Source organism: Pangasianodon hypophthalmus, chromosome 24, assembly GCF_027358585.1.
Source record: "Pangasianodon hypophthalmus isolate fPanHyp1 chromosome 24, fPanHyp1.pri, whole genome shotgun sequence".
Taxonomy (NCBI): domain Eukaryota; kingdom Metazoa; phylum Chordata; class Actinopteri; order Siluriformes; family Pangasiidae; genus Pangasianodon; species Pangasianodon hypophthalmus.
In genome coordinates this window covers 11,191,919-11,215,827 of record NC_069733.1, presented here as the reverse complement: position 1 = coordinate 11,215,827, position 23,909 = coordinate 11,191,919, and the positions used below count along the sequence as shown (strand labels likewise).

At 39.2% G+C, this 23,909-nt stretch overlaps 1 protein-coding gene across 1 annotated transcript in view; it reads right to left on the bottom strand.

Moving 5' to 3' along the window:
* Nucleotides 1-19,221, bottom strand: part of dapk1 (death-associated protein kinase 1) — a 70,665-nt gene extending 51,444 nt beyond the window's left edge. Inside the window, exons 1-2 of the mRNA XM_026931274.3 lie at nucleotides 19,037-19,221; nucleotides 18,370-18,497 (exon numbers count right to left, since the gene is read on the bottom strand). Coding sequence (XP_026787075.1) covers nucleotides 18,370-18,464 — 95 coding nt within the window. The 5' untranslated portion in view covers nucleotides 18,465-18,497; nucleotides 19,037-19,221. The remainder of the gene's footprint in view (nucleotides 1-18,369; nucleotides 18,498-19,036) is intronic.
* Between the last annotated feature and the right edge of the window lie 4,688 nt (nucleotides 19,222-23,909).

The following is a 23,909-nucleotide window of genomic DNA, read 5'->3' as shown; positions in this document are numbered from 1 at the left end:
TTGAAGGGAAGTAGAGAAATCATTTTCTCCTCTAGAGCTGGCAGTGTTCCCCTTCCTGTGTTCTCTACCAATTTTCCCCTCATCTCCATAGTGAAGCATTAGTATTCAGAGCATTGCTGCGGATCTCCTGAAATGCAGCGCACAGTGCCTTGCAGCATGTCTACCCACAGACTCGTGTGAAGATTGGACATTTATTTATTTCCAAATGGAAACAACATATCCATTCTTAACACAAAGACAAAGACTATTAAACCTTTATATCGTGATGAAATGATTATGCACAAAATTCCCACATGCTTCAGGAGGTAGTATAATATCTCACTTAGGGACTTTTGACTTCATCACCAGATCTTGCACTATAAAAAAACCCCAAAAGCAGCTGACACTAGCTGACTCACAGCATTTGTACCATGTTCCCCAGACTCCTGCTTGGAAAAAAAAAAAAAAAAAGTCCCATCCTGACCTTAGTTCAAGTCTCAAGGTTTCAGTTGCACAACACTGGGACTGAAGAACACAAAATAATCATCGCCGTAATCTTTAGCCTCAATCCTGCCATAATCCGAGTCAAAGTAAGTGGGATGAATGCTTCAAAACATACATTGAATTCTGCACACAATGTCAATGAGTCATGACCACAAAGGGCAATGATTGGAAAAATGTCACCTGGTCTATTTTCTAATCTTCAGAACGGAAGTTTTTGAAATATCCAAAACAGCCTGTCTGGCACCAACAACCACAGCATGATCCAAATCACTGAGATCACATTTCTCCCCATTCTAATTCAATTCTAATGTATTGCTCTGCTACACGATTGGCTGATTGGATAACTGCATGAATGAGCAGCTGTACAGGTGTTCCTAATAAAACTGCCAGTAAGTGCATGTCTAAGAATATACTGCTACAAAGCATGCTACCCATTTTGTCTCCATTTCCATAAAACTAATTATCAATGGTTGTGCTCTGATGGGAAAATGTACCTGGTATATAACATGTTTGTTCCCAGGTCGTTTGTAGACGGTCTACTTTCCCTGCGAGCATGAGCCGCTTTTTCACTTGGGGCCAAACTAACGTCACGCGAGCTCAGAAAAGCAACCGTGGGACTAAAGCTTTGGAGATCACAAAGGCTCTCCTTTCACGACGGCTGCAGATAACATATCAAACGGATATGCATTGGGACAAAGGTGTGTAGTAAACCTTCACAACACATGGAGAAACATATTCAATATTCATATGATACACATACACATTGTTCGGCTAGTTTGAATGGCAGACATTGCGATATTGAAGGCACATCAGAAAGATTGCCAGAGTCAGTCAGGCACCAGATGTATGAACAAAAGAGCTTTTAGATTTTGGGTGTTTTCTTGTAGAGCTATTGTTCAGAGAACCTTGTTATTGACATATCCACTGTCCTGTCAGCTTCACAGATTAGAGAATATACACTTCTTCTTGTAAATGATATTACATTTCAGGCCTGTGGCTGTAGTCTTTCGATTAAACCCCCACTTGTATAAATCACGTCGCCTGGGTTTTGACCCCTGCGAGTTTCACGACAAAGCTGCTTTTGTGTTGGCCCTTCACTGCCCCGTCATGGCTCCTCAGTGGGGTGCCAGCGTGGTCAACACAACACCAGCCCCCACCAGCCGTCACATCTGAAAAAGCCCAAACCACTACACACCCAAGCGTCAGGTGATGTTTGCGGTTAATAACAACTCATGCATTAATGTACTTTTTTCTATTTGGTTAAAACCTCACACTTCTGAATTCTACACGGACAGGAAACACCTGGGACTGCCGTCCTGTTTCGACAGCATTGTTACGTTACTCTCTTCACGTCTCTTGGAGCCATTTTTTGTCCAGCCTGGCACCGTTAATTAAAAAAAAAAAAGAGAGAGAGAGAGAGAGAGAGAGAGAGAGCTGTGTCTCTGCGGCAAGGCTCAGACAAATGATTTCCCCTGCCAAACTGCTATCTGTGAGTTTCTCAGGCATTGTACAGAGACAGGGTCTGTCTTGAATTTTCCTCCAAGTACACATGGTAAGAAAAAAAAAAAAAAAAAAAAAGCTTTGGTGCTTGACTTGACTGGCTGACAATTAACTGCAGGAAGGATACTAAAAAAACAACAGAGCAGATGCTTGGCACGATGGCCTGAATGATTTTCAGGCAATCCTTTTTAAATATTACTCAATAATTAAAACAAGAATGAGCAACACTGCAACTGAATGCACAAACTAAAGACTATGGGTATGCTCATATCCGTTACGGCTAAATTAACAATGCACGTTATACAGGCGGTGCAGAAAATGGTAGTCGACATTGCTGCATCTTTAGACGGCTGGGTGAATTGAGAGAAGTGTGTGTCCACATGTACACAGTGAACAACAGGGATGTTCCATGATTTTTCTCTTGCATGTGGATCGGCTCACTCAAGAACTCCTGCCTTTTTGCTCATGCCATACTGCTGAAATATCACATAATATCATACGTCTGGTCTGCTAGCATGACATTAAAGAATATAGGAGACATGCGGATAAAAATATATTGCACCAGGAATATTCCAGCATATTAGCCAACTTACAGATTAGCCATGTAGCACCACAGGTTTAGGAGATTTTCAGCTTAACTGGCACGTTTTCAACAGAACCCCTAAGAAGCTTTGTGGCATAAAATATTCCAATTATGACAAAAATGCATATGCTAACATCATTAGGCACAAAGCATGGTGTTTTACGAGCTAACTGAATTGGACTTTTTTTCCCCCACAGATGAATCAAGCAGTACTGATGTGATCATGACTGAATTTGTTAGCTAGCTTGATCTCTACTGTACAGAGCCTCAGATTTCTCATAACTGATTTACTGATTAACACAAATTTGTCCAAATAATAGACCAAGGTTCTGTATGAAGCCCATTTGAGATTAAGAATATGCAAAAACAGCTGGTGGGCTAGAAACACAAAATGACAACCTTATATGAAACAATATTAACTGGCGCTAAATTATAAATTATCTGGGTGATTCCATGATCGGTGTGCCATTTACACATATGTATAGAAATTGAAGGTATAAGATATTGTATTGTGTCCTCCACAACAATCTATGTGTATATTTCAGATAAATACCTCGAAACCAATAATAAAACCTCCCTACAACACTTAGAAACTAACACTGTCCCAGCCCATATCCCAGCCCTCCGTAACTATACGTTATCTTGAAATATAATCGCTGAAATGCTTTAAAAATCTTTATATTATTGCATTAATGTGTGAATCCATTTAACAGCTCATGCTTGAAACATCCTTTTCCATGGGTCATCCGTTATAGGTTATGAAAAATGTACATTTCAGCTGTACATTAAGAGTACATCAACCCTGTTACCTGAACACATTCACGCCTATGAAATATTTGGAATATTCCACAAGTCACATGTTCGACAGGAAGCTACGTCATCTGAATTCCCTGAAGATGGCTGGGAAACGAAAATGAAGTTTTTTCACTCTTTTTCTTTATTTTCAGTGATATTGTCTGACAAGGTCACTTTGAAAGTATAATTTGGGTACTTTATTTGGCTCACAGATTTGCAGTAAATTATTAATTTAAATCTTTAGAATGTCCTTAATGTCCTCGTACCATTAGCATGGATAGTAGTTATCTACCTTTTGTGTATTTGCTAATTCCATGCTTTAGAGAAAAGAAAAAAAAAACTCAACCCTGTTACTTTCAAATCTGTTCCTCATTTAAGAGCAAAATGGATTAAAACATTTCTGAATGGTAAAATATATGTTTTCTTAGTTTCAATGTTGTGGGAAAAAAGTGTTTTAAGTGTTACAAGAGCTAACCTTAATCGTGTCAAAACAAGGTAATGAGCTTAAAAAAAGACACAGTCTGCATCAGAAAATGACTTAAAACACAACATGTGTTTTTATAGCACTTGGACCTACGTTACACACTGCAGAAAATGTAATTTTTAAAAGTTTTTCCTGGAAGATATTACTTTGGATCGAAGAATGGAAAAGGCAAAGAACCATCAGATTTTTTTTTTTTTAATTTGTAAAATTTCTTTTAAAAAGCAGCCCAGTTTTCACTTTGGAGGCGTATGTCTTCAAAAAAGATTAGAGTTCTTGCACTGCTTTTCTTTTTCACTCGGCATCAATGTGCATAACTGTAAAATGGTAAAACGATTGTCTCGGTCAGATTCAGCAGAGGGATTCTGACAGCCGGGAGATTGCAGGCTCATGGCCCAGCTTTCTCCATCCCCCTGAGAGCTGCAAACTAATCTGATCTCTCATTCAGCAATTAGGTTTTTCCTCCAATAGTGATTCAGTTAAAGCTGGACCTTCTGATGTGAAGAAGACCAATTTACTTTAAGGCCCCATTAATTTTCATTTTAGCTGTCTTAACTAGCCATAAATCCTTGATCAAAAGTTACAGGTCAAACTTTCCACTCAACGCTCAATCTATCCAGAAAGCAATTTGGTAAGAGACTTTTAGGCTTAATATGATGAGGAACTATGAGGAGTATTCTGAAGAAGGAGGCCCAAGTAGAGTAACAATCCGGTGAACTCTTGCACATGAAGTTTAGATTTAAAAGCAGCAAACATTTTTTTCTTCCATTAAATCCATTTTTGCTGGAATGGACCCAAGTCTATTGGAAACAACTGGCAAATTGACAGTGTTTCTAGTTTGACTGATCATTTGTTCACTCTGATTGTTCAATATCTCCTGCCTATGGCCTGTTACATCATTAAGTGCCATTTTGACCAGTTTCACTAACTGGGGAAATTGACAATTTTATCAACCAAGCACAGCACAGACATCCATACACCCATCATCAGATATCATTATCCAACATATATCTCCAAGAACAGTCTTAGGCTAGTAATAATATACATGTCTTACACTAACTGTACAACTGGACCAATATCTGCTATATTAACTCCATGCAGATTCTCAGGTTGCCTTCACATATAACTACTCTGAGGCTAACCAATCCAACAATTTCATTAGGCCATTTCTTTCCAGCCAGTGTAAACACTCCATGCTCCATGTGCATACCAAAAAAAAAAAAAAAAAAAAAAAAAAAAAAAAAAAAAACCTGGAATCCTGTCCACCAGACCAATCTAGGGTCTTGGTCCTCTTCCTACCACATGAACCATGGTTCCGTACTCTGTTGGTGGAAACATTCTTACGATGGCCATGCACTCCAGTTACAGAAATGTACAGAAGAAAGGGTTTATTGGATACTTCATGGTCCTCAATTTATTAAGGACTACTATCTGGAACCTTTTGTGCAGTTGAAACCCTGTTGCTGCAAGGTTCTGTATATAACCTTTTAGAAGGTTCCCACAGAAGGACAAGCTGAAGAATACTTTAAGATTCTAGATAGAACCTTATTTTCTAAGAGTGTAGAAAAATCAGGACCTTTGATTTCTAAAGTTCTGTCTGGCAATTCTGTGACTTCAATATCTTAAGCCATGAAGCATTGATTCTTAATAAGTTCAAATCAGATAAGATTTTCTTTATATTAACTTTCTGCTTTTAAGCAATATTAAGCCGCTGTGGGAAGCTTTGAGTCTGGATCAGTGTTAACTCAGCGTTCATTCGGATGTGCTTTGTGCTAAGTTATATTTGATGTGTCTGGTTTTGACCCTACCCATATTTGGCTCCTTTATTGCTCTATCACTCACATGGTTTTTGTAAAACGTGTCTATGTAAACATTCAACCTGTAAAACATTTCCATACATTTCCATATATTGCTGTATTTCACTGGTTCTAAGGTAAGCTAACTGTCTTTCTGTTTGGTTTTTGTTTTAGTAGTTAAAGTAGCTTGTACCATAAATAGCATTTGGTTTTGTTTATTCTTTTGATGTTAGTCTGCCTGGAAGCTTGTCCTGGTGTCTTCCTTTTCTATATAATTCAGAATCTCTTAATGTATTCTTCGATACTGTACCTTGTTCTCATATTTGTCTTATTCCTCCGTCTTACCTGTGCCCCAAATAATAAATTCCAACATACTACTATCTTACACCTTACCCTTGCCTTTTTAGCTTATGCTGTTCCATGTGTTGTGCATTCTGAAATGCTTTTCTGCTCACCGTGGTTGTTTAGAGTGGGTATTTGAGTTACTGTCTCTGTCCTGTCAGCTCAAACCAGTCTGGCCATTCTCCTCTGCCCTCTCTCGTCAACAAGGAATTTCCACCTGCAGAAATGCCACGCACTGGATGTTTTGTGGCTTTCCCACCATTATGTGTAAATGTAGGAGACTGTTGTGTGTAAAAATCCCAAGAGATCATCAGTTTCTTAAATACTCAGTCCAGTCCATCTCGTACCAACAACCATGCCACGGTCACTAAGATCAAATTTTTCCCCCATTCTGATGTTTGATGTGAACATTAACTGAAACTCTTGACCTGTATTTGTATGATTTTGTATGAGGCATTGCACTACTGCCACATGATTGGCTGAATAACTGAATAAGTAAGCAAGGGTACAGGTGTTCCTATTAAAAAGGCAAGTCTGTGTAGTACTGCATTATGAATTGTGTGTGATCTGTATTATAGTGGAATTTTATAGGAGGTCCGCCTGTAAGGCTTTTTTAATGTCTATCATACTGAAAAGAGGATATTCTTTATTACACCAGTGTAACAAATCAAGCCTTGTGGCAATGAGAGAACATCAGAGCATGTCTTTCCCTTCCCTTCTAGCAGCCCACTAGTGCTGTATTGTCCGCATAATGTACCAGATCAAACACTGGACTATTGACAGACACTCCTGCTGTTCTTGCAGCATGAGCTGCTGATAATAATGCCAGATGAGCAGTAAAGGAAAAACAAAATAATGCATTAGGTACTAATGCGGCAAACCTGAAAAGGTTCTGAGTGCTTGAATCCCTGCCCAATTCATGACCAATCAAGGAGCAAAGAACACTCACATGTACAAACAACTGCAAACAATCAGGTGAAATGAAAAAAAAATATAATGTCAACAAAAACCCTTGGGAAGAATTCAGCGAACAAACAAGGTGTGAAAACAGCCTTAGGTTGTTTACACCCAAGTTCATACCTCAAGTATCAAATCAGACTAATGACATCTGCTCAGATATAACTCATTAAACATCATGTTACACCTGACAATGGCAAAAGAAATCCTCAAATCATAGCACCTCTATCTCTAATGAAACAGTTTGGGCTCAGTTCCTCACCTCAGCATAGTGACCTCAGGTCCCATATTGGGGTCTTCATGGATATGCATGGTCTGAATTAATGGTTTATTTGCGTGAGTCATTTTGATTCATTAGCGGAAAATGAGTGTGGGAGGACGGTTCAGGGAGAGCAGATCCTGAGCCGGCTAATCTGCGTGCCAAAGCCACACGCATTATGCAACAGCTCTGGAGTAACCAAGGAAACTGTGGTGTGGTGGAGCACACGCACACACACATATATATACACACATACACACAAACATTTTTGCTGAAGACAAAATTTTGGTGGGATTTACCGGAGACACATGCAGGCAAGCAGCAGGAGTTGATCTCTAATGCTGCTTACAAGGCTGGCTGCGTGCGTGCGTGCGTGTACATTTAGTTTCCCTTTTACATCACTTTACAAGCAAAGATGAAATTCCAAATAAAATCCCCTGGCGCCATTTTATCAGAACTCCCCTGACTGCAGCCAAAAAAACTGCTTAAATGGCACATTTTTTTTTCTCACAGGCAAGCCTCTTTCAGGAACAGAAACTGAGAGAGGAGATCCACATAATTTGCGATATTAACCCTTGACCTGTGCTTAATGCAAAAAGCCTGTAATAAGTGCTCACCACAGTAGTGTGCCTGGTGCATACTCAGAAACTATTTCCAGAACCACTGGATGGGTTTTCCGTCAGCGTTCAGATGAACCCCAGTCTGATACTGAGCAAACACACCATGTCAGATGTAAACACGGTGATGTAAACATGGTGCATGAATTTCACCATAAGTGAATACCCTCCCTTCTACATGTACTGCAGTAAATAGATATATAAACCTATTTTACCCAAAACTCACACTCCAAATTCAACCACACTTTACAGCCAAAAACAGGTTTTCAGGTTGGTTTAAGCTACAGAGCAGAACTGGAGTGGGTAAAGAAGTCATTTTAACATCCTCTCATGACATCTAGTAAACTCTCTAACTGGTGTCTCAGTGCTTTTGTTTGCTGTCTTGGTCGAGCACTTGCTATTCCTGTGGAATTGGGTTACTTTGAACAGCAGGTTTCTTTTTTAAAATCATCGAGAAGGGTGTTTTGCATACATTTGATTAGTTATAGCTATATAGAAACCATATTTACATTCACATAAAATAATTTACTTATACCCAAATCCTACAGGGACTGTTCTCGGATCTCAGAATCATTAGAAACTAACATTTGCTGTTTCCCACAGTTCCTTAAAAAAATGTCCCATTTTTACAAAATTCCAGGTCATGGTGTGCTCATCTGAAGCTCGTAACTCAGAATTTCCGACCTCCAACTAGAAAAAGAAAAGAAAAAAAAAACAAAAAAAAAACACAACCTCAACTCAGAGAGTCGGGAATGTACATTGGTTCCACCTGATTGAATTGAGTTACATTAACACAATTTATTTTCGTACATCCAATATAATTTAATCATGTAATTTCAAGGCCCTGAATCAAGGCACTCTCACTGAGCTCAGGATCGAACCCAGATCACTGGCATTGTGAAACAGCAACGTTTACCGCTGCACTATTCTACCGCACATGATATGATCATGTAAATTTAATACTATGGTTATTTCTTCCCGTCAGCGCCAACATCCTCGCAAGATTTTATTTTAAATAGATCACATTAATATTATGTGAAATGATCATACTCACTCTAACATTTTCTTTAGATCAATCAACACAGACACATTCGTTGGTTAAATCTATAAAACTGACCAGAGAGTTTGCTGTTTTGAGAACGGAAATACACTATAAACTCATGATCACTAATGTTAGCTGGACAGCTTGCTGTTAAAAAAACATGCTTTCATGAAGGCATCAATGTTATTTTTTCCCCAATTTGTAGTTTGAACATGATAAACTTGAAAATGCCATAGTTCAGAGATCATAATTCCCACTTCTGAGTTATTTCGAATGCAACATCAGCATGAGGAGAAGGGAGAGAGAGCAGAGCAGCTATAATCTGACAGAAACTAACGAGGAGAGAAAACAAACGTCATGGACATTTTGTTTGCAGCTAGTAGCATGAAGTTAGTAGCTTTAGGTCATACCTGTGGGAAGCATTTTCATTGCTACAGAAATGGGCAATGTACTCTTAAATTTCTACTATTTCTACACAAAAAGTGAACTCCCTGATACGTGTGTCTCGATAATGTTCTAGGTTACAAATCAGTAGCCCATGCTCTCAGGACGAGTACTTTTCATGTCCAGGCTATTTGTTTTTTAAATGTAGTTGCCTGGTGGACCAGAAAAAATCCTATCCCTTATTGGCTTTTGCACAACAGAAGGTTTTGTTTGGTGTGCATATTTTTATACTTAACCTGCTTTATTTTTCAGATGGAATGACGCAGCTCGCTGCTGTAACTAAGCTACTGGCTGCGCGTCCCACCACCTGCTGCACTACACACATCAGCTATGTGTAATGTTCACCGATGTTCTTTTCAGAATCAGGAACACACAGGTATGTGAAAACACTGACGAAACCGAGCCAAATAAATTGTAGTGCAAAGCTGTCACCAGCTAGTCAGACTCAAATAATATCTTTTCATAACTGTTGACAAGGGCGCAAAGTATATATTGTAGCAAATATTATCATAAGTTCAGCAATTATAGTCATGATGTTGGACTTTGTGGATTGGAAGCTTGTATTCTGAGCGTTAGCATTGGGCTGGTTATTTGACCATTGGGTCAGTTTATAATGCAGACCTGACAGCCCTGGGCTATACTTATAGTAGTAAGATAAAGGACATAGACACAAGGAGCTGTGCAATTTTTTTTCTATGATTAACAAGAACGAGGCCTTCAACATGGCAGTGGAATGTAATTTGCTCCTTTCCTGAGAATTTAAGGCCACAAAGGGCACATTATGTGAAAAGGCAATTAGTCTGCCATGTGCCCAAAAAAAAAAAAAAAAATTTCACCCCATAAAGCACAAGCTCTCACTTGTAACTTTATCGAACTGGTGAAACTAATTACAAAATGAGCATTGGAGGATGCTTTGTGCTTTTAAATGAGCTTGGAGGCAGAGTGTGTGTCTCGTGCTCAGCCGTTTCAATCAGCACGAGGCAAGCCAGGGAGAGCGAGGCTAATCAGGGATGAGCCACAGATGCATGTGCTGAACTGATTGCATAAAGGTGGGGTAAGAAGGCTGGGTAAAGTGACAGGAGAAGAAGCAGAGCCATAAAGGTGTCTTTAAAGGGCAACTTCTGAGACTGAAACTGACATTCGCCTGGTTTCGAGGCGGCCTGCATGCTTACTGTAAAAACATGACAGCAGAGACAGTGATCATGTAGCTTTTTATATAGCACACAGTCTACTGGCAAAAACGTCACAAGCAATTTCTAAAAGAGAGAACTTCTTTTAGAATACCTTAAAATGATCATATATATATATATATATATATATATATATATATATATATATATATATATATATATATATATATATGTATATATATATATATATATACACACACATACGCAAGAGAGAGAGATGTGTGACAAACTAAAGGACAAAAACATTTTGCATGGTTTTGGTCCGCTTGTGCCCTTAGAGGGAAGAGTTTCCGCAATTCAATATTAAATAAAGTTATTCTGGCTGATCATCTTTATCCTATGATGCATCATGTCTCTTTCAGGATGACCACGCCCCCAGCAACAGGGCACGAGGGCTTACGAGGGCACGAGATTTAATGAGTATGAAAATGATGTAAATCATATGCTATGGTCCTCACAGTCACCAGATCTGAACTCTGTTGAACACCTGTGGGCGACTTTGGACCGAGGTGTTACACTGCGTCTCCACCACTATCATCAAAACACCAACCGAGGCGATTTTTTTTTTTTTTGGAAGAATGATTTCATCCCTCCATTACAGATCCAGAGACTTGTACCAAGCCAAGGTGCGCTGAAGCTGTTTACGTGGCTTGTAGTGGCCTGACGCCTTATTTCATATTATTATTGATCTCAAACTATTCTACCATTAATCTTGACGGAAACAGAGAGCATATGAGGTAGGGGAAGGGGGCGGGGCTTCCAGGAAAAGTCTATTAATATTGGAGAGTTCAAAGCACCTGCGCAGATCGTTCCAAATTCACGTGTTTGTTGGCTTATCTCTTCTTTTATGGAGGAAAAAAGAATGCTCTTTAGGCATTTTATGAGTGATAACTCGTACTAGTGCGCTCAGAAGTTTTTGCGGAGCTCCTACGCAAAACGCATAATGGTTGCCAGATCTGGTAATATAATATAATCAGCGATATACATCACCGGATATCCTCACAATTTAATATCGTGTAGGGAGGATAATATCATTACATCGCACAAGCCTAGTGTGGACACTGCAATTTCTTCTTTTTACATCAGTCTTTCACTCTGACACATTGTGTTGTGTGTGGATTTAGTGTAATACAGTGTATTCTAAAAGTGTCCCAAATCAGTACAATGGTAGATATTACATTTGCTACACTGGATAAACTGGTAAACTCACTACTACTTTAGCTATTAGCTATTTTTAGAAACAAACCAAAAAAAACCTTGAGGCTAATAATACAACCTAAATGAGAATTAAGCCCACAAATTGTCTCTTAATAAGCTAAAGTGTGCTCTGTGTTATAAGAGTGTGAATTCCTGCTACTTAATATCACTCCCACTGTAGCTTAGCAACAGCGTAACCACTGCTATCAGCCTCTTGTATGAGACGCAGAACTGTTACCGAATATTAATAAATCAGTATGTTTGCTCCCAGCCCTGTGGTCAAGCCACTGTATCACTTGGACTCGAGCTATCAGTTGCGGTTGCGATTGCAAACGTGATTCATCACTTGTCGTATCCCAAGGGCATGCGCTCATTTTCCACTGCTCAGGTCTGACAAGGTGTGAATATGCTATAAACCTGACGGGTGACATGCTGTCTCCATCAAGCACCGGGCACTAGATGATCATGACAATGATGCTGCCATAAAACAGCCTGCAGAAGCACACACGGCATCAATTTACGAGAGCACTGGGTCTATAAATAGGTGACAATGTTGTATTTATGGAAGTCAGAGCCATAAATATATTGACAAGGCTAACATGTTAAGTTTGTGTGATCCTGAAATGCTCAGTCAAGCTCTAGCCATGTCAGAAGACACACCCGGACGATAGATTGCAAGACAGGATGTGTGACCCATAAAATCACACACTTAGTGTTAGTGTTTTTATATGCTAAGAGTGGGTCATTGCAGGAAGTGTGTACTGACACACACAGACGCACACTCTCACAGCGTCTCCTGTGTCTAAGCTCACGGCAATCCCTTTGTGACCAGGCTCTTCATTAATCACAGTAGACTGGAGCTGGGCACAATAGCCTGCGTCTGGGCCTTTTGATTAGGATGTCAGTTTACACCTAAACAGCCCAAGCCTGGAACAAGCCACTCGATGATTAAAAAACAGAGGTGCTGCTCCTAAGTATTTAGTCGCCTCGGGGCTGCGTGTGCCCTTGGGCTGTGGCTAATAGTTTATAGTATTTACAATATTTACAGTATGATCATACATATTCTTTTTATAATCTTTTATATTCTATATATTCTTATACAGAATATAAAAGATTATAAAAGAATATGTTTGATTTGTAAATATTGTAAATACTGTAAATATTGTAAATAGTGATAGATATATATATATATATATATATATATATATATATATATATATATATATATATATATATATATATATAAGCATTTCACTGCAAGTCATACTGTGTATGGTTATGCATGTGACAAATAAAATTTGAATCTGAATTTGAATAATGGATGCAAAATTGGAGAACCTGCATTAGATGGCTAATGTGATGGTCAAAACAGAATCGAATTTTTCACGCTCCTAGAGGTCGAGGGGGAAGGCGGTATATATAAGGAATAAAACGATGAGGCATGCTGTTATATGACGTATGATACAGATTTCCAATAAAAGCACGTCCTGAAATATTTTATTCCCCTTCTACCAAAGCGATTTGCCAATGCATTTTTTTAATTTATTAATGAATGACAAGCTGTGCTTTTTAATCGTTAATAGTTGCATTTAATGTTATGGAACATCTGTGAGACAAGTTAGTTCCTGTTAATCACTAACTTTACCAGAGACAGTCTTCTGTACTTTCCCATGGTGGAAAACTTAGAAAGTGCTGACACAGGGGACTCCTTACATGGATGTTAAATAAATATCTCTGTACAAAAATATGACAATTATACAAATTTCCTTGTAAAGTTTTTAATCTGTTTATTATTAGCTTTAGATTATGTAGACCATCTGGCATACAAGTCCCTGTGAATGAGCTGTTACTAAAGAAACAATAATGTATCAGAACATGTGTGTTAATATAATCTTTCAAATTTTCAATATACAGTATGTATTTCAGTGCCTGGGAAACAGTGCCACCACAGTTAACAAACCTGTGAAGAGTATAGTCTGATCCATCAAAAATGATGCGAAATTAATCACACTACTTGTTATTAATGATTCGCTCATATTGTAATGAAATATATTGTGATATTAATAGTATATTGTCAGTTTGCCCAGCTCTACTGCTCCACACACCAGTAAGAAATTCAACAATGAAGGCTGAATCCTCTTTCTCTGGTATTTGACATGCTTGGCTGGTCAGCGCTTACCCTTCACACTAGACTTGTCTCAAAAGAAAATTATTTCTCTCTGACACACTCTTTTCATCTCACCCTCACAAGAACACACAGTTTTACACACACAGACTTCCAAAGAGCAAAATCTACCATAATGACAGTACAGAACTAAATGAAGTTTGAATGGAAAACACTAGATAAATTACTAGCCAGGCTGCACTATCTGGTTAGAGAAAGAGTTTATCTGAATGTACCCAAAAATGCCTCGTATTCAACCCAAATGAGTTCCATACTCCAAAGATTTAGTCTAATAATGAAGTATTTATGGAATTAAAAATGAAAAAGGTGGCATGAGATGTTCATTCATGATCGAAGGAGGGACCTCAGAAACCCTTTGCAGCGATCAAATAAATGTTTAGCTTCCCGGCCTGTTAAACATCCACAGAAAGTCTACACATCCGCTCCAGTTTACAGACCATGACCAGTCTTCCAAGCACCGGATCCTTATCATATATCAGTTGTAGTTCACCAGAATGATGTAATAGGCCTAAGTGTGTTTTAGGGGGATGGGGTTTCCCTTCATCTGCTAATACAAGAGTCCAGCCTGCACCTTCTAATAGCACATGCATCTTAGCATCTTCTGCATATCATTACACAATGGTGTCAATATTATTGAGGTTTTCTCTCTTCGTCTCTCATTTGCCTGAATCCCATAAACTATAATGCAGATGTGCTGTATGCATTCAAAACAAAACTGTCCATCATTTTTCTTACATATTACACAACATGCCACAATAACGCAGAATGAAACTTGTACAAGAAAATTAAACACTTGATGTTAAACTGTGTAGTCTGTCCATGCCGCATGAGGTGAGAGCGGAATTAACGCGTAATGAGAAATTTGGCATGCAACCAATTTGTCCAGCCACATTGATTCAGTCTAGCCATTGCTTTTAGTATAGCGCGTTCTGTTTCTCTTTCGTTGGCATTTAAACAGGATCTCTGTTGTGTAATATGGTCAATACCCCCTAATAAGGGAAGCAGTGTGGTACTACATTCAATCTGGTCAATATTAAGCCCTCATCAAGGTGACAGCTTGACAAAAAGCCCTCTTACGCAATCGTAAACGCCAGTAAAACTTTCTTTGACATACAAAAGCTGGTCGTAAATCCCAGCATCGTGTCCAAGTAGCAACGCAGCCCAGATCCATGAATGCTCTTGCCAACTAAGGTGTCCCAAACCTTTGGTGCTCTTCCCCTACAGCTGGACCACCCTGAGCAGGGCCTATTAGCAAAATAAAGACTCCCTATTTAGTGTTCAGAGTTTACCCTGGCTGTAGTCTCTTAAAGCCCATCAAATGGGCCTGTGTGTTCAACCCTGGAACCTGATTTAGGCTAGTTAAGGCTCCAGCTCTGAATGCAGGGGGGAGATAAGGCTTGAGCATACAGATGCTATCATTAAAGACAAACCAGAAGGCTGAAGCTGAACCACAAGCAATGACTAGCAATATTGCTTTTTGTTCACTTCCTATGAACCTGGGATTTGGTTTCAGTTGGTAGACACTTATCCAAATCATCTTAGAAGTGAGTCCAGTCCATGTAGGTTTGGGGCATTGCTTATAAGCCAAACAGCAAATCTCAGTCCTGGGATTGAATCCCACAATCTTCTGATCACTTGCATACTGCTGATCGGATATATTTTGATCCACTTATATAAGCACCATAGATTTCTTTATTTCTTGGAGGCCTGTGGTTGATAACAAAGGTGACGAACCTCTTTGGTCAATGTCAATGATCGTACTGATTTTGAAGGATCTACTCATGTCTGGATAAGCATGATCATTTTACCAAGTGCTCATGTATTGCTAGTAAAATGTGCAAGACAAAAATATTCAGCACTAAGATCTACAGACAAATCTGAGCGCTGTTTGAGGATTTGCGCATCAATAGCATGGTGTTACAGTCTAATGGCTATACAGACGAGAAAAGTAAAAGCGTCTACTATTAAAAATCCACACTTATGTGCTGCAAAACATGCACAGGCCCAAGACACACAGTTAATACCTATCTATAATACAGTATACATAATATATGGACAGAAATGGACTGAAATGCATTCATTCACCTTGTAATCAGTGTTTATTTAGATATTCCGAAAAGAGACATTTTACACCGTACCTAGCACTGAGACAGAAATAGGAGAGTGTGAAAGAGCAAGAGAAAGCATGCGTATCATTTCCTCCTCAATGTAATCAAATACAGTCCTGTGGTTTCCCTATTACTGAACCTGTTCGAATGCAACATCTTCTACAGAACCTCCATAACAGCAATACTGAATCAATTACACAAATCAGTTCAGCTTAATAGATATAAGCTTGCATTTTGTAGCACTGAAGAGAAAAAGAGTGAGCTCAAGAGTCTCTAAGCATCCTCTTACTGGCACAGTACCACTTATCCCACACAATATCAAAATGTAGGGCATTTTCCACTCCTTATAGGCTGTTACATGAGAGCTGGTACACAAACCATTTCTTTTAAACATATAGAGTCCAATTTGCTGCAGCCCACTGCATGACTTAGCTTCATGTGGCTTGAGCAACACCACCCACATGCCTGGCAGTGAGTGAGAATGCACAAGCTTGTGATATTCAGCTGGAGAGTCTTACCCCATCTCCAATCACGCACGACAAGGTTTCACTAGAAACACAGTCCGCGTGATTAAACAAACACAATGATCAGGTGGCCAAAGGGAGGTCACCTTAGCAAATGAAGCTAACTCATGACCCAATGGCCAGACAGTAAACCCATAATATAAGTGACAACCAATGAGAAAGAAGTAGACCGTGCAAATCGATGATAATGATTCGAAGAGCATCAACTTCACAGGAGTTAACGTATTAAAAGCGTAGCCAATAAAAGCCATGGCTTAGTGCTCAGCTGTGACTTAGTAAAATTTGATATGACTGGCATACAGATAAATTCATTAAAATGCAGTAGATGTCTAGTATACCATCATAATCACTGGATGATACTATCACTGATACTAGAAAAACCTTATAACATTGCCAACACTGCCAATGTATCTCTCTGGTCCATTTTAAACTGTCCACATTTAGCATTTAAACATATCCATATTAAGCAATATTAATGAGAGCTAGGGTTCTCCATGGTCCATAGTGTAGGCTCACATAAACATCATGGTTCCTTCTTATTCCTTCACATGCTTCATAGCAGGTCATGCTCATCCAAAAAGCCCAGTCTCAGATGTAGAGAATGATATTTCATTTTTGTAAAATCTAGTAACCTTCCAAGCTCCTCTACAATCTTGTAATGGTCCTCCACATTCTCCTAGTTGAAGAAATTAAATGAATATACCATCACAGACTTCCATCTGCTCTGCCTTCTCTGTACCGCATATCCTAAACAGGGTCGTAGGGAGCCTGGAGCCTATCCCAGGGGACTCGGGGCACACCCTGGATGCGGTGTCAGCCTATCGCAGGGCACAATCACACACACACCACGGACAATTTGGAAATGCCAATCAGCCTACAACGCATGCCTCTGGACTGGGGAAGGAAACTGGAGTACAAGGAGGAAACCCTATTAGCACGAGGAGAACATGCAAACTCCACACACTGGGCCGAGGTGGGGTTCAAACTCACACACTGGGAGGTGCGAGGCAACAGTGCTAACCACTAAACCACCACATCCACGGACAGACTTCCATTCCTAGTTTATTCACAACTTCTATATTTTCTGTATTTATCATCTTTTAGGTTGAATATAGGCAGATTTCAATGTAAGCTATCATAAGAGGTGATGGTAGTTCCCAGCACCACGACCATCTTCAACCAGGAGACTGTGGAGGACCATTACAAGATCCACAATCCCTCATAACAATGCCAACAATCTCTCTGTAGCCTATTACAAACTGCCTACTCTATACAACTTCACGCAAAAAAGTCTAAAGACCATTTCATTTTCTGAAAACAAGGAAATATTGGTCCTTACCTTCCAAACTCGTCTCTAATCTCATAATGGTCCTCTACATTCTCGTGGTTGAAGGTGGTCATGATGCTTAAACAAGGTCAATAAAATGAATATACCTTCACAGAAAAGACAGACTTCCTTTCCTAGTTTATTCACAAATTCTATATTTTCTTATCCACTTTTAGGTCAAATATGAGTAGGTTCCCATGTAAGCTATCATTAGAGAGTAGGTGATGGTCGTGTCCAGCACCATGACCGCCTTCAACCAGGAGACCATGGAGGACCATTACATGATCCACACTCCCTCAAAACACACACACACATACACATACACACTCTCACTCTCTCTCTCTCTCTCTCTCTCTCTCTCTCTGGGTTATTACAAACTGTCCACATGGAGCATTTAAACATATCCATAAGAATTATAAGCAGTTAGAGCTAGGGTTCTCCATGCAACCTGATGGAGATGGCTCACCAAAAAAACAACTTCACCCAAAAAGTCTAAAGACCATTTCATTTTCTGAAAACATGGAAATTCTGGTCCTTACCTTCCAAGCTCTTCTCCAATCTCGTAATGTTCCACCACGTTCTCCTGGTTGAAGGCGGTCATGGTGCTGGGCGCTTCCATCACCTGCACCCTCATGATAGCTTACATCGAAACCTGCTCATATTCGACCTAAAAAAGGACAGACACACAAAATCTCCGATTTAAGACGAAACAAGGAAGGGAGGTCTCTTATTTCTGCAGTTCTACCGGCCTGGTTAAGCTCGAGCCGCGTCACTTTGGAGATTTTTTTTTTCGACAATGGAGCGACTTGTGTACATTAGAACGACAAATAAAAGCTAAATTATGGGATGTTTTGTGAAGAAGTGTTGCGGTTATTAGACAGCCAGTTGCCTAGTGAACGCGTTGAACACGCTATTACACAGGGGTGTGTGTGTGCGTGTGTGTGTGTGTGTGTGTGTGTTAGGAACATTACCACACTATCAACCACGACGTACACAAGTGTGCCAGCTCAAGAACGGAGAGCATTTGCATTTTCAGCCGTGTCACTTCGGGTTTTCATTAAGCCCATGTTCCAATGTTGTGTTTAATGTCAACCAAACAAACGCAGTCGTATTCTTCATTTGACTTAAGCACCGAGGAGCGGAGTAAGATACGCTCACCCGGAACACTGGCCATTACATCTCAATAAAAACCAGAGAAAATATTACCTCGACTCCTCCGCCGTCGTCAGCGCGCAGAAAACGGCTAAAGTCCAGTGGAAAGCGTTAAAACCGGCATACCGTCCGAGAGAGACACGAAAATGGCATGTTGAAGGAAATGGGAGGTTTCTAACAATGTAGGTGTGCGGCGTTGCCTGAGCAGGGAGCGCTGTGTGGAAACGACACGCAGTGCTTCAGCCTGCAGGGGGCGCCATTGTTACATTATTCCACTATTCCACTACTCCATAGTGTATCAACCCAGTCTACAGGTGTGCTTAGTGTCCCTGTGCACTATTCCACTACTCCATAGTGTATCAACCCAGTCTACAGGTGTGCTTAGTGTCCCTGTGCACTACTACACTACTCTATTATCTATCAACCCAGTCTACAGGTGCACTTAGTGTCCCTGTGCACTATTACACTACTACACTACTCTATTATCTATCAACCCAGTCTACAGGTGCGCTTAGTGTCCCTGTGCACTACTACACTACTCTATTATCTATCAACCCAGTCTACAGGTGCACTTAGTGTCCCTGTGCACTATTACACTACTACACTACTCTATTATCTATCAACCCAGTCTACAGGTGCACTTAGTGTCCCTGTGCACTATTCCACTATTCCACTACTCCATAGTGTATCAAACCAGTCTACAGGTGTGCTTAGTGTCCCTGTGCACTATTACACTACTACATAGTCTATCAAACCAGTCTACGGTTGGACTTAGTATCCATGTGCACTATCACACTACTCCATAATCTATCATACCAGTCTACAGGTGCACTTAGTGTCCCTGTGCACTATTACACTACTCCATTATCTATCAACCCAGTCTACAGGTGCACTTAGTGTCCCTGTGCACTATTACACTATTCCACTACTCCATAGTGTATCAAACCAGTCTACAGGTGTGCTTAGTGTCCCTGTGCACTATTACACTACTACATAGTCTATCAAACCAGTCTACGGTTGGACTTAGTATCCATGTGCACTATCACACTACTCCATAATCTATCATACCAGTCTACAGGTGTGCTTAGTGTCCCTGTGCACTACTACACTACGCCATTATCTATCAAACCAGTCTACGGGTGCACTTAGTGTCCCTTTGCACTATTACACTACTATATAGTCTATCAAAGCAGTCTACAGGAGCACTTAGTGTCCCTGTGCACTATTACAGTACTACATAACCTATCAAAGCAGTCTACAGGTACACTTAGTGTCCCTGTGCACTATTCCACTACTACATAGTCTATCAAACCGGTCTACTGGAGCACTTAGTGTCCCTGCTGAAAAAATAATAGAAACCCTCATAGAATTTGTAATGATTTTAATGGTTATATTGGGAATTGTATTGGTTTTAATGGAAACTGTAATAATCCCTATGGGTCTCTACTGGTAATTTGGTGCCTTCTATTGGTGGCATGTTATGTCTAGTGGATACCATTAAGGACCAGTAATGGTAATGGTTTTAATGATTAGCTGATCGTTTGTAATGGTATTTGTAGTGTAAACCATGATTTCTGTTGTTTTTTTCAGCAGGGATTTACACAATTACTGTGTCTACAGTATATAGGCAGTATATAGTGCTAGCGACCAGAATGTTGCTAGTTCAATTCAATTCAATTTTATTCATGTAGATACAATGAATAACAATAAACACTGTCACAAAGCAGCTTTACAGAAATCAGTACATGGATTTATATCCCTAATGATCAAGCCAAATGTGACAGTGGTGCAAGGACAAAACTCTGAGATGATACAAGGAAGAACCCTTGAGAGGAAAGTTCAATTCCCCGAATTACCAGAGTGCCAAATGCTGGACCCGTTAGCACCCTTTAACTGGCTGGATTGTATTCTGCCTCAGTTGTAAGGAGCTTTGGATAAAATCATAAGCAAAATAAATACAATGTTCCCCCCTTGAGCTTTTCCACATGTTGTAATTTTATACAATTTGAAACTAAATTAAGATTTGTCCCATTTGATTTCCTTAATATGTCTAACACACACACGCACACACGCACACACACACACACACACACTTACTTTTTCACTCCTTTGATTCAGTATAAGCCTTGACCAACTGAAAGAAGTTGTTGATTGTTATTTATTGCAATTTCAGTTATCCACAATTATGTAAAATGTATTTAGATTCTGTTACTTAAACAAAAAAGCAGAAATTTGTTGTTTGCGTAAGCATTCCCCCCCTGGGTAGTACTTGGTAGAATCACCTTTGGCTACCATTACAACTGCTAAATCTACAGGGATATGTCGCTATCAGCTTTGCACATATGGATCGTCATATATTTTTGCCCATTCATTTTGCCAAAAAAAATAAATAAATCAAGCTCTGCCAGATTGGATGGAGATAATTGGCGAACAGATTGCCACAGATTCTCAAATTGGGCTTTGACTGGGCCATTCGAACACATTAATGTTCTTCGTTTTGAACCGCTACTGTGATGCAGTACTCTTGCAGACAGGAGCGGGTTTTCTTCTAGGATTGCCCTCAACCCTGACCAGTTCTCCAGTCCCTGCTTATGAAACACATCTCCAAACTGTGATGCCACCATCACCATGTTTCACTGGGGGATGGTTTTCTCAGGGTGATGAGTAGTGTCAGGTTTTTGCTAAACAGAGTGCTTTGTGACAAAAGGCCAAAAAGTAAAATTTTAGTCTCATCAGAGCAGATAACTTTTTTCCCCAAACAGGATTTCATATAGATTTTTTACAATAATAGTTTTCTTCTTGTCACTCTTCCATAAATCCCAGCTTTGTGGAGTGTCCACTGTCCAGGCTTTGTTTGTTCTGTGAACAGCTTATCCTATCTGAGATGTGGATCACTACAGCTCCTTCAGCGCTAACCTTGCCCTCTTGGTTGCTTCTCTGACTAATCCTATCCTTACCGAGTCACTGACTTCTGGTGGATGGCCTCGTCTAGACAGAATCGTTGTCATGTAGTATTCTTTCCATTTTTAAATAATGGATTTAATGGTCCTTTGCTGGATGTTCAAAGTTTAGGATTTTTGTCACCAAAACCTGATTCTTGCTCTTTTTTAGGTATGCCCTCTAACAAACTCAGTGGCTTTCCAGGAAAAGGTGTATTTATATTGAGATCATGTGACACTTTATTTGCATACAAGTGGCCTCCATTCAACTAATTATGTGATTTCTGTTCACAACTGGTTGCACCAAAACTAATTTAGGTTTCACAGCAATGGAGGTGAATACTTATGCAGTGACAACCTTTACTTTTTTTTTTAACTAGTAAATAATTTTGAAAACTACATTATTTTCCCTACTCTTAAATATTATTTTGTGTAGATTCATAACATATAATCCCAATTAAGTCCATTTAATTTCCAGGTTACAAAATGTGGAAAGTGCCATATTTATATAACAATTTTTATATTAAATTATATAGGATATACAGCACCCAAATTGGCAGGGTCCTGATAGATAACATGCAATACACTTGCGCCATCTAGTGGCAGATATGGGCATTGCAAGCATTTTTGCCTTCTGGAAATTTTGTGAAGTGATCTCAGCAAACAGCAATGACCAGAAAATAACTAGAGAATACCAAAGGTATAGCTAAGGTAATACATTTGTTATTATATCTATGTACAATATCATTAATACTATTATGACAAAATCATTTTTGCATCTGTGTTGTTGCAATAATGAAATAGAGGGCAGAAAGGTTACTAAATTAATCACTATAAATTATTCCACAAGCCCTTCTGGATGAAATACATGTACTGTTGTATGTTGCACCACTGTTAGACATTACAGTGGTGTCTCAGTGGTTAACATAGTTTATGGGTCAAAATCTCAAGACTGCCAGAGAACCAGAGAGATTCTTGAGCAAAGAATTAATGTCTTTAATGTAATATCTTTATTGATTCAGCTTTGAGCTCTGAAATGAGTCCTTCATCTTGCCTTATGTACATGTCTTTCTCCCCTGCAGCTCAAGTCAAAGTCAAAGTCAACTTTATTGTCAATTCTGCTATATGTACAGGACACACAGAGGATTGAAATTTCGTTTACCCCAGACCCATGGTGTATAAAATAAAATAAAATATGTACACTATAGACATTCAAGGCACATGTGAGTGTGAAGATATTTACATTTTAGTGCAAACGTATTAATACTTAATTTGTAATTCATATTGTACGACTGAATGAACTACTGAATGAACAAAAGGAACTCAAACATTGTAATATCCAGAGTACTGAAGAAATGTAGTCTAAATTAGAGGACAGTCCAGATGTGCAAAAAGAAGAATATGATACTAAAATGTTTTGCATGTTGTCCTTGGTTCCTCAAGGGGGCAGTGGAAGATCAGCAATTAAGGCTTTGGGTATTTTTATATATGTGTATATATATATATATATATATATGTCTCAAACCTTGTAAATATTACAAGATGATGTGCTGTGGGGGTGCAGATAATTTTGAAACCAGTGATTTTAACAAGAAATTGCACTAGTTTAGATAACATTCTATATTTGAAAAATGATTGCATTATAATTGGATTATAAAGCTTCCTCATATTGTGACCTTAATATTATGGTTTAAGTTCTATCTGGATTAAGTGTGAATGAGAGATAGAACCTTAAAATATAAAGGTCACGATATGTTTAAGCTCAAAATATATTTAATTGTATGTGTTCTACATATTATAAAAAAAAAACCTGTGTCCATGTCAGCAGTCATACCTGTGTATGTTAGCGAATCTAGTGTGAATACCTTTGATGATAACACATCTTATCCTATGAGCTGGGCTGTAATTTATCCAACAGCACAAAGACATGAGTTAGAACATAAAACAAGCTGACAGGATAGAATGTGTTGACTGAAATGTGACTCAAC